This window comes from Lithobates pipiens, unplaced genomic scaffold (assembly GCF_037356315.1).
Source record: "Lithobates pipiens isolate NorthernLeopardFrog02 unplaced genomic scaffold, aLitPip1_a1.2 Scaffold_23, whole genome shotgun sequence".
NCBI classification, from domain to species: Eukaryota; Metazoa; Chordata; class Amphibia; order Anura; family Ranidae; genus Lithobates; species Lithobates pipiens.
In genome coordinates this window covers 95,939,549-95,952,011 of record NW_027507785.1, presented here as the reverse complement: position 1 = coordinate 95,952,011, position 12,463 = coordinate 95,939,549, and the positions used below count along the sequence as shown (strand labels likewise).

The 12,463-nt window shown below is 44.3% G+C and overlaps 1 protein-coding gene across 1 annotated transcript in view; it reads right to left on the bottom strand.

Annotated features, from left to right (window-relative positions):
• Positions 1 to 12,463, bottom strand: part of DCP1A (decapping mRNA 1A) — a 108,643-nt gene that overhangs the window by 27,517 nt on the left and 68,663 nt on the right. The window contains exon 5 of the mRNA XM_077452079.1: positions 6,444 to 6,561. Within this exon, the coding sequence (XP_077308205.1) occupies positions 6,444 to 6,561 (118 nt within the window). The remainder of the gene's footprint in view (positions 1 to 6,443; positions 6,562 to 12,463) is intronic.

Genomic DNA, 12,463 nt, shown 5'->3' with positions numbered 1-12,463 from the left:
AAAATTAAAACGCATTTTTTTTTTTTTACACAAAATTGTCAATTTATAAGATATTTCTAACACATAGCATGTATATAGCAAAAATTACACCCCAAAATACATTCTGCTACTCCTCCCGAGTATGGCGATACCACATGTGTAGGACTTTTACACAGTCTGGCCACATAGAGAGGCCGAACATTGAAGTAGTACGTTCAGGCGTTCTAGGAGCATAAATGACACATCTCATTTCATTCCTACCCATCACACTTTTGAAGGTCCTGGACCACCAGGACAGTGAAATTACCCACAAAATGACCCCATTTTGGAAAGCAAACACCCCAACGTATATTCTATGAGACATGGGCTGCAAATAGGTACTCGGGTACTCTGATGGCCTGGGGACAGGTACTCGGGTACTCTGATGGCCTGGGGACAGGTACTCGGGTACTCTGATGGCCTGGGGACAGGTACTCGGGTACTCTGATGGCCTGGGGACAGGTACTCGGGTACTCTGATGGCCTGGGGACAGGTACTCGGGTACTCTGATGGCCTGGGGACAGGTACTCGGGTACTCTGATGGCCTGGGGACAGGTACTCGGGTACTCTGATGGCCTGGGGACAGGTACTCGGGTACTCTGATGGCCTGGGGACAGGTACTCGGGTACTCTGATGGCCTGGGGACAGGTACTCGGGTACTCTGATGGCCTGGGGACAGGTACTCGGGTACTCTGATGGCCTGGGGACAGGTACTCGGGTACTCTGATGGCCTGGGGACAGGTACTCGGGTACTCTGATGGCCTGGGGACAGGTACTCGGGTACTCTGATGGCCTGGGGACAGGTACTCGGGTACTCTGATGGGCTGGGACAGGTACTCGGGTACTCTGATGGGCTGGGACAGGTACTCGGGTACTCTGATGGGCTGGGACAGGTACTCGGGTACTCTGATGGCCTGGGGACAGGTACTCGGGTACTCTGATGGGCTGGGACAGGTACTCGGGTACTCTGATGGGCTGGGACAGGTACTCGGGTACTCTGATGGGCTGGGACAGGTACTCGGGTACTCTGATGGGCTGGGACAGGTACTCAAATACTCTGATGGACTGTGACAGGTACTCTGATGGACTGTGATTGACAGGTCCTCTTTATTGGGGGGGGCAATCAGTGTGATTGGTGTACACTGTATGCGGTAACGAGATGTTACCGCAATCTCCTCCTCACACACGATCGGTGTGTGAGGAGGAGAACCCGGTAACATCCCGTTACCGCGGTTTGTTTACATTTTAGTGATCGGCTGTGAAAGGATCACAGCCGATCACGTGGGTAAACAGCCGGCCAATGGCTGTTTACCAGCGTCGGTGACGAGCAGTGTTCCCGGGGAACACGCCGCCACCGACGTGCACGCGCAGCGCGCATGCACGTTCGGGGTGTGACCATCTGTGATCACGTGGTAAACAGCCATAACGAATGGCTGTTCACCCCCTTCGGTGGCGAGCGGTGTCTCCGTGACACGCCGCCACCGAAGAAACAGGGATGCGCGCGCACGATGTTTAAACGGGAGGACGTCGTATGACGTCCTCCCGCCACAATAGGTGCGCCGCCTGGTCGTCATTTGACGGCCGGCAACCAGTTAAACTACACACAGGTGGTGCACTCCATTTACTACTTTGGTGACTTCTGAAGGCAATTGGTTCCACTATATTTATGTTAGGGTTATAAGAGTAAAGGGGGCTGAATACAAAATGCACACCACACTTTTAAGATATTTGTAAAAAAGTTTGAAAACCATTTATCATTTTCCTTTCACTTCACAATTATATGCAACGTTTACATTTTTGGTTGTAAAATGACAAAATGTCAATTGTTTTAAATGGGTATGAATACTTTTTCAAGGCACTGTATTTACACATAGCGGTGGACATTCATCATAATTGAGATTATGTGATTTTTATACTCACTAACTATTGTTTTTCTGAGAGCGCATTATTATTATTACTTTTGTAGTATTAACTGGCAAATAGCTAGGCCGCGGCAAGACACGCATAAAGTCGGTAGCAGGATACAAGATGCATGAAGTTCCCCCTTGCTCTTTCTTTCTACTACTAAATCCATCTAGAGCACTCAGGCAGCATGATCCGACTCTACAAGTACAGTTGTGCTCATAAGTTTACATACCCTGGCAGAATTTATGATTTCTTGGCCATTTTTCAAAGAATATCAATGATAACACAAAACCATTTCTTTCACTCATGGTTAGTGTTTGGCTGAAGCCATTTATTATCAATCAACTGTGTTTACTCTTTTTAAATCATAATCCCAACAGAAACCAGCCAAAAGACCCTGATCAAAAGTTTACATACCCTTGGTGATTTTGGCCTGATAACATGCACACAAGTTGACACAAAGGGGTATGAATAGCTAATAAAAAGGTAACCATCCCCACCTGTGATCTGTTTGCTTGTAATTATTGTAATTAACTTCAGATGAAATATGGGACTCTCTGAAAACATGTGGTGTGGCTGTTTCAAGATGCACAATAAGGAGGCACTACGCAAATGCCACAAAGCATCCCACTTACAATATTCCAAACAGCACAGCGACAAACCTTCTGGCACAGAGTCATTTGGAGTGATGAGACCAAAATTTAGCTTTTTAGCCACAACCATAAACACTACATTTGGAGAGGAGTCAACAAGGCCTATGATGAAACGTACACCATTCCTACTGTAAAACACGGAGGTGGATTACTGATGTTTTGGGGATGTGGGAGCTACAAAGGCACAGGAAGTTTGTTAAAAATTGATGGCAAGATGAATGCAGCCGTATGGGCTCTAGGTGTGCAGGCTGTATTACGCAGTGAGGATTCATTTTAGCAGTGCTATTTGGTGGGTGTTCAGACATTTCCCTGTTGGACACTATATAGTGTGGAGGATTTCCCAACTGAGAGCACCATTCAAGCCACTTTGGTCTGCATTACTTGTTTACTAAGGAGCTTTAAAAGGCACCAATGGCTACCCTATGAGCTGAAGTTCTTTCCATCTCCTATGGGGTAATCTCTAGGTAGGATAAGGTGATCCCAGTGTGCCCTCAAGCCAACAGTATTTCTTAATTTCCTGCATACCTGTTTTACTTTGACTGGATTCATCACAAATATTGTTTTTACCATTGGCTGGTTATGCATTTTGCATCTATGCCCAGGCACTACAGTACTTGTCAAGACTGTTAAAACCTTCCCTGAAGAAGGAGCTCTAAGGACTCCGAAACATGTTGATTATGGTTTTCTGTATAAATCTCCAGTACCGCCCTTCATTTGTTGCCCGTGGATTCAGACCACAAATCTTTTCTATGCAATTGTATACATGTAATATTTTACATCTTTTAATGACTTTTATAAATACTTTATATTCATATCTTGTTTGTACATTCCTCAGAGCCCAAAAAGTCCCAACCGTTAGGGGAATCTCCTTTCTCTCAATCCATCAGGAATGTGGCCAAATTTCTAGCAGATTTCAAACCTCTTTCCTTCCTACCCCACACTAAACTACAAGCCTGCACATGCACTTGCAGTCTGAAGGAAGAGGCCAGCCTCATTCAGACCCTTTATCTTGAGGCTGGACTTTCAAGGACACACTACAGTCCCCCCTCCTTTTTAAAATAATTTATTGAGAATGACACAATACAAGTTAATAATACAAGTTTTAACATTGTATAGGGCCATCAAACTTGAATAAAGGAACTTCTCAGTTATTAATTTGGAACAACAATAGTACAGTTACCGTTTAGAGAGTAATATGGCAATCTTTTATCAGTAAATATATGTGAAGAATATAATCAACAATTAAATAAACCTGATATAATTTGTTTAGTTAATTTGTTAGTTTTTTTTTTTGTTCATAACGCAAAAAAAAAAAAAAAAAACAACAACGCAGAGGTGATCAAAGAAAGCTTTATTTTTGGGGAAAAAAAAGGACATTGATTTTATTTGGGTCGCACACCCGTGCAATTGTCAGTTAAAGTAACGCAGTTCTGTTTTGCAAAAAATGGCCTAAGGGGGTAAATCCTTCCAGTTCTTAAGTGGTTAAAAGTTCTGAAATGATTTATCTTTGTCTCATTTTATTACATCATAGAAACCTGACATTTTATATCCACTGTATGAATGTTGAGGTATGTTCCTACTACGTTATAAAAAGGTCTTGTTTAGATGGGATGGTTGACGTTAGCAGACCCAGAGTTGACATTGCTGACCTTATAGAGACCTGCTGGTTGTTTTGGAGAGAGGCTACTGCCTTGTCCAATTTCAGTATTTTTTCTGCTGGGAGAAAAACTCAACTGAGTGGAGTCTAGCAAGTACCCTTGGTAGGTAATACGCCGAGATGGAATAAAGCTGGAATTTTCCAGGCTCAGCAGCCACCCCAGCCTTATCAGAGTTTACTTTGTCAGTTGCAGATTTCTGGTTAGCTGTTCTGGAGATACTGCGAAGGGGAGCAGGTCCTCCAGATATGCCATAAATAAGACTCCTTTGAGTCGCAGAAAGGTCATGGCAGAAGCCTCTCTAGATTGCGGCTGGCCCACTACCATCCCTGCGATCCGGAATCAGAAGTCAGGTGTCCAAGGGAAGCATCCACCCTCCGCCGGAAATTATATCACCCACCGCACGGCCTGCCTGGTTCCAAATGCACCCTGTACCCATGTACAGGGAGAGCTGCCTCCCTGCTGCAACCCTATGGATGCCATGGTGGGCCCCCAGAACTTCCTCCCACACTCAGTGAAGATGGAGTGGCGAACTGTGCGGCGGGTATGTACCTCACCATGTCCCTGGGAGAGCCCCTGCCTCCCTTACAGTGCTTCAAGTAACCACAGTGTCCCCGACTGCCAGGCCAGGTCCCAAAAATAGTGTCTCCCCACCGGAGGAAACACAAACAATTGAAGTCCAGCAGGGGGAAGTGAAAATGTATTGGCTGGCGCAGTGTTTCCTAAGGAAGGGGAGGAGCCAAGGTCTCATTATGGCTATCCTGAAAGACAGGAAGGGGAAAAAGGCAAACAAGTAGGTCACAAATATCAAAAAGACAAATGCTTTAACTGTTGGGTTAAGTTTTGAGGGTCATTGAGGCTGGGAGTCTGACTAGATTACCATCTTGCTGGAGAAGTTTTTGCATACCGACCTCTTACTCCAGATGAGATTAGAGCATCTGCAATTCTGAGTGGAGTTCATGCATAATACATGACGCACATTGATAGAATCAATTGTTAAAGTGCCACATTCTTATGGTAAATATTGAGTACAGCTTACAGGTCAGAGACATAGGTGCACACATTATTTTCACTTGTCTTTGTTTCCCCAATATTCCTGTGTCAAATCAGTTACTGTAGTTCCAACACCAAAACCTAACATTCTGGCAAGGACCTGGCTCAGCTAAAAGTTCTATCCAGTGGCAAATTCTGCAACTGTCCAGTCCCTGGAAAGGGGTGTTCATTTCAGGGCAATGCACACCTAAGCAGCTTCATGACAGCCAAGTAACATATGTGTCCTGGATTGCTTCCTGGGATTGGATGTGGACGCTCTCCAGCACTAGAAAGGACCCTACATAGAGGATCTGCCAGGCGCCTTTTAAAAAACTGGCAACTATGCCACTAGATACAGACTGATGTACAGTTTAGTAAGGGCATGGAAATACCAGCTTTAAGATGGAAGCAGTAAGACACTTATCACATCTACATACTTTACATTCAGGTCTCAAAATCATATCCTACTCTAATAGGAGACAGCATTCAGCAAGCACTTGGAGGATTAAACTGTATTTAGAAGTCTAGATTAAGTCAATCGGTCCCTTAATAAAGCTCACGGTGCCTTTGTGGACATGCCAGGCTGACACCGGGGCCAATCTTGCGTGGGCGGCTCATCAGGATTATTTTATGATCCATCTGGAAACACAGCAGCTAAATAAGCAGTTCCCATTGCTGGCCTGTGGTTTAATTATTACAAGTAGATTGCAGTGCAAGAGCAGGCACAGGATTGAACTCAGGACATGCATGAAGTCTGCTCAAAGGCAACGTTATTTGGCTTGAACTTTTGCATTAATCGAGACAAAGATGTATATAGATACGGAGGCCTTTTCACCTGGAAAAGACATCCACTTGCTCAACAAAGCATCCAATTACTATTCTAAAGCCTCATGCACACTGGGTTTTTGAACGAAAAAAAAAAACCTTACAGCTCTGGTTTTAGCCACTGTACTAACAATCTGATGTTAGTACAGGGATCTTCTCTACTGATCTATTGTGTTCTGACAGGGGGATGCCGTCAGATTACATAGCGTTAGTAAATTGCAGCATTGTAGAGTATTGTATTGGGGGCTTACCTTAAGCTAGGATCCAATTAGGAAATGTAATTATTAAAAACAGTGCTAATGCACTTCAGTATGTTTCCAAAGAAGACTGAATGGTTACAGTAAGGCACACCCACCTTTTCATATTCATTTTTAGCCTTGCTCAACATCTCCAGGATATCGATGGATTGGGATCTGCAACCATTAATTGGACTTTTTCGATGTTTTGCCATTTCGGTCTCCTGCTGTACCACTCTGGAAATACAAAGCACAGATTACTAGCATGGTTTTGCCAATGAATTTCTGCTATACACACTTATTTAAAAAATCATCAATACAGTGTCAAGGCTTAAAGAATATTGTATTTTAGACATATTTATTCAAACATAATTTATCACATTTTAACATAATTGCTGCAATAGGTTTTCATATTGTACTATTTGACATATGTACACATCTTGACATGATGGTTGTCCTTCGGGTGGTGAACTATAAAATCAGACTAAGACTATTCTAGCCGCTGCTCTCTTCTCTACCCTTAAACCTGCCGTTGGGAAGGTTATGTGACCAGACCAGAGCACCTGACAGTAGAAAAGTATAAGACCCCTTTCACACTGAGGCGCTTTGCAGGTGCTATATCGTTAAAAATAGCGCATGCAAAGCACCCTGAAACAGCGGCTCCATTCACTCCAGTGTGAAAGCCCAGGGGCTTTCACACTGGAGCGGTACGCTGGCAGGGCGTCAGAAAAAGTCCTGCCAGCAGCTTCTTTGGAGCGCATTAGGAGCAGTAAACTCACCACTCCTAAAGCGCCACTGCCCATTGAAATCAATGGGCAGTGCCGCCGAACCGCTGAAAAAGTGCCACTTTGCGGGTGGTTTTAACCCCTTTTCAGCTGCTAGTGGGGGTTAAAAGCGCCCTGCTGGGGGTTGAACAGCGCCGCAAAAATGACAGTAAATCGCTGCTAAAAATAGCCCGGGGTAGCTCAATGTGAAAGGGCTCTAAGCATCTTCCTTCTACAGGGTAGTTAGAATAGGAGTCAGAAGGTGGGTAGGAGACATCTTAACCACTCGCCGACCGCCGCACGACGATATACGTCGACAGAATGGCACGGGCAGGCATATGGGCGTATATATACGTCCCTGCCTTCCCGCGGGTGGGGGGCCCAATCGGGCCCCCCCCGGGGCCAGCGGCAGTCGTTATCCGTGCAGGAGCGATCCGTGATGAGGAGGCGGCCATTCATTCATGGCCACCCCCTCGCGATCACTCCTGACGAATGGAAGTGAAGCATTGCATCACTTCCTCTCCTGTAATGTAAACACAGGCAGAGGAAGTGATGTAATCTCTCCTCCGTGTCGGTATTTTTCGTTCCGGCACCGAGGAGAGAGGATCGGTGAGTTGCACCAACACGACACTACACAGTAGAACATGCCAGGCACACTCACACCCCCCCTTCACCCCCCGATCACCCCCCCAATTACCCCTGCCCCCCCAGTCACAGTGACACCAATTGCATTTTTTTTTTTTTGGATTGGTGTCATTTGTGACTGTAATAACTGTTAGGGCAGTTAGGGTTAGCCCCCTTTAGTTCTAATGTACCCCCCTAACCCCCCCAATAAAGGTTTAACCCCGTGATCACCCCCCGTCGCCAGTGTCACTAAGGCTGGGTTCACATTGCAGCGGTTTATGAGAACGGATGTGATTCGCACCGCACTGCAAATCACATCCGATCTCTGTGCGATTCGAGTTCAGCCATACAGATAGTATGGCTGAATTTGCGCCGCACCCGCCGCAAATTTGCACGGGACCCTTTTTTTGGTCCGCAGCAGAATCGGATCGCATGGGTGTTCACACCATGCGATCCGAGTTTGCAGATCGCACTGCGATATGCAAACTGATCTGTGGGTGTCATTAACATTTCACTGACACTCCCAGCAGTTTGCATAGGGCAGTGTGAACTGCCGCCAGGAGGCATGCGATGCGGGAACCCGCCGCGGATTCGTGGCGTTCCTTCATCGCTCCAGTGTGAACCCAGCCTAATAAGCGATCGTTTTTCTGATCGCTGTATTAGTGTCACAGGTGACGCTAGTTAGGCAGGTAGGTATTTAGGTTCGCCGCAGCTTTTTATAGCGCCAGGGTCCCCCATATACTACTGCATAAAGCCCCCTGATTGCCCCCTAGTTAACCCTTTCACCAGTGATCACCATATAACTGTTACAGGTGACGCTGGTTGGTTAGTTAGTTTTTTATAGTTTCAGGGCACCCGCCATTTATTATCTAGTCTCACTAGTGTACCCCTAAATTTAGGGGTGTCTACTTTCCAAAATGGGGTCATTTGGGGGGGGGTTTGTGCCATCTTGGTATTTTATGGCCTTCAAAACTGTAACGCCCTTAGAAAGCCTGAAGGCGGTGCTTGGTTTTCGGGGCCCTGTACGCGGCTAGGCTCACAAAAAGTCCCACATATGTGGTATCCCCGTACTCAGGAGAAGCAGCAGAACTTATTTTGGGGTGTCATTTCACATATGCCCATAGCATGTGTGAGCAGTATATGATTTAGTGACAACTTTGTGAAAAAAAAATAAAAATAAATAAAAGTTTGTAATTTTCCCGCAACTTGAGCCAAATATAAAATATTCCATGGACTCAACATGCCTCTCAGCAAATAGCTTGTGGTGTCTACTTTCTAAAATGGGGCCGTTTGTGGGGGGTCTTGTGCCATATTGGCATTTTATGGCCTTCAAAACTGTTAGGTAGTGAGGAGTGAAATTACAAATGTATGCCCTTAGAAATCCTGGTAGGTGGTGCTTGGCTTTCGGGGGCCCGTACGTGGCTAGGCTTCCAAAAAGTCAACCACATGTGGTATCCCCGTACTCAGGAGAAGCAGCAAAATGTATTTTGGGGTACAATTCCACATATAACCATGGCATGTGTGAGCAATATATCATTTAGTGACAACTTTGTGTAAAAAAAAATAAAAAATTTTTTTTTTGTCATTATTCAATCGCTTGAGGCAAAAAAATAAAATATTCAATGGGCTCAACATGCCTCTTATCAATTTCCTTAGGGTATCTACTTTCCAAAATGGGGTCATTTGGGGGGGTTTTGTACTGCCCTGCCATTTTAGCACCTCAAGAAATGAGATAGGCAGTCATAAACTAAAAGCTGCGTAAATTCCAGAAAACGTACCTTAGTTTGTAGATGTGACAACTTTTGCGCAAACCAATAAATATACAGTTATTGACTTTTTTTTTACCAAAGACATGTGGCTGAATACATTTTGGCCTAAATGTATGACTAAAATTGAGTTTATTGGATTTTTCTAATAACAAAAAGTAGAAAATATCATTTTTTTTTCAAAATTTGCGGTCTTTTTACGTTTATATTGCAAAAAATAAAAATCGCAGAGTCAGTCAAATACCTTTAAAAGAAAGCTCTATTTGTGGGAAAAAAAGGACGCAAATTTTGTTTGGGTACAACATTGCATGACCGCGCAATTACCAGTTAAAGCAGCGCAGTGCCAAATTGTAAAAAGACCTCTGGTCATTGACCAGCAAAATGGTCTGGTCTGAAAGTGGTTAAGCATAGTTATGTACCACTGACCCTCGAAGGAGCGGCTGGTTTTCTTGGGCTTACAGTTTACCTCCTCCGCCTTGTAACTCGTCGTTCTTGCCTAGGCGTTCCCGAGGTTGATAGCCCAATAACTGCAGAGACCAACAATTGAATTCCTTTAGGAATTTTTATTTGCTTAAAACGTTGAACAGAAACAGTCTTTCAGTTGAGAATGGAGGGTATAGGCATGGAAGCTCAGGCCCTTTGGAAACTGCTGACACTTAATAAATGTCTCTCTCAGGTAATCCAGGGAATAGCCAATCGCAACTGGATATCTACACTGTCGGATAAATCCTGGTTTATGGACTTAGCAGCCGACAAATGACTCAAGCTTAGCAAAGTCTCTGCCACAGATTTGGTTGCAAACATTAGATGAACACAAAGTCTCTCACAGAAACATAGTCGTAACCGAAGGATGAAAATAGGAACTTTCCTACAGTACCGTATCCTGCGATACCCTAAGAAATGTGGATTCAATTAGTGTCCATACAGCTCAGCATCCAGGCTCTTACCAAGCAGCCAGCCTAGTGCGTGGCCCTCTTCCGAAGAGTCCTCCCCTGGTTGCATGACGAGTTGCTGGGCCTCTCCAAAACCCGAGATGGCGCCGGACCACTTTAGAATCCTCCTTCCAGTTACCGTGCTTCGGACTAGCCAGTTCCAAGACTCGGAAAAGGATGGAACCCGCACCCCAGGCCATGAGGGCCTCTAGGGGCTGGTCAGGAGGACAAAAACCATGGAGTCAGAACATACTTCTGGACCGGAACCGAGATCCACGTGACTTCAGCACCTTAAGTACCCTCTTCCGGAATACACAGCGAGACAACGCACCCACTGATTGGCTCCGAGAGAGAGAGATTGGTACTCAATGTGTCAAAGGTGCTACCTACACCTATGACCAGGCAGAACATTAGTACAGCCCAGCCAAACTGATGGCAAAACCACAATTTAGCGCAATTAACCCCAGGACTCAACTATAGTCTTGGGAAAAAGAAACTAAAATTTACAGACATAGCGCGTACTCTTCAGGAGTACCGGCGATACAGTTATATCTAGCCTGGAATTCTAATTTACGTTTGAAACTGAATTTGTGGCCATCACAATCTCGGCATGAGCTGCTGTCAACATTCCTGAAATGAATAAGAGTTTGTTACTTCATATGAAAGAACACTCTACAACTGTATATCATTAAACAGTATATACAGTGAGGGAAAAAAGTATTTGATCCCCTGCTTATTTTGTACATTTTCCCACTGAAAGAAATGCTCAGTCTATAATTTTAATGGTAGGTTTATTTTAACAGTGACACAGAACAACAAAAATATCCAGAAAAACACATTTCAAAAAAAGTTATAAATGATTTGCATTTTAATGAGTGAAATAAGGATTTGATCCCCTATCAAATCAGCAAGATTTCTGGCTCCCAGGTGTCTTCTATACGAGTAACGAGCTGAGATTAGAAGCACTCTTTAAGGGAGTGCTCCTAATCTCAGCTTGTTACATGTATAAAACACACCTGCCCATAGAATCAGATTCTAATCTCTGAAATGAATAGGCAGCGCTTCTAAAGTGCCTGAAAAGCGATTCGGAAGCACCGCAACACTGGCACTTTTAACCCTTTGGCCGCTAAATCGTCACTTTAGCGCTCTATGCTTCCCTAGTATGAAAGTAGCCTTACAGCAAGCAATACATCACCCAAGTTTGATGATATACGTTAAAATCTTATGTATTTGTAATGTTGATATGCAACAATTTTGTCTTTTTAATACAAAAAGTGTTTTAATATTTGTATAATAAAAGTTTGATATTTTATTACAACTTATGTGGTTCCTCTTTACAGTCCTCCATTCAATTGTTTGAGTTTTTTGAACATTTTTCCAAGGAATCTCTGCCACAGACCAAAGCCAGAATACTGGCATCTCTACACACTCCTCTTGGCATGGACCTTAGCACATGTAGTACAGAATGGACTCTAGTGCCGCCCCTTTCTCTCCTAGTCTGAGTGCTGCTATGCCAGGGATGGAAAGAGGCTATCAAGATAGATTTAGGTACTTAAAGCTTACTACCTGTAAAGTCCACCATCAGGTCACCCAGGACTTATTTTCTGCCATTGTCCCAGGGTCAAGACATATTGGAAAAAGGTTCTGGTTGCCTCTATTTCAATCCAGCCTTTAATGGAAATTTGTCTACTGGGAATGGTTGAAACTATTGTGTAGACTGTTGCTAAAAGAACGTTGATTGGGCTACCCCTTTTCTATGCCAGAAAAATATAGCTATGCAGTGGAAGAGACCCTCCTCCCCATCTCTGTCTTAATGGAAACGTCTAGTAAATGACAGTCTTCCTCTATACAAAGATACATACATGAACAGGGGTTGTCCCACGAAATACAGCAAAGGTACATGGTTAGCTGAAACCTCAACAGCTTGATTAACACAATGTTATTATCCCTCTGTAAAGATCTGTTTCAGCTGATTCTAAACACCCTTCCTAGTTGTCGTCTTTACTATCGTGACTGTCGGAGGATATTTTGGGTTCCAGAAATGATCGGCACC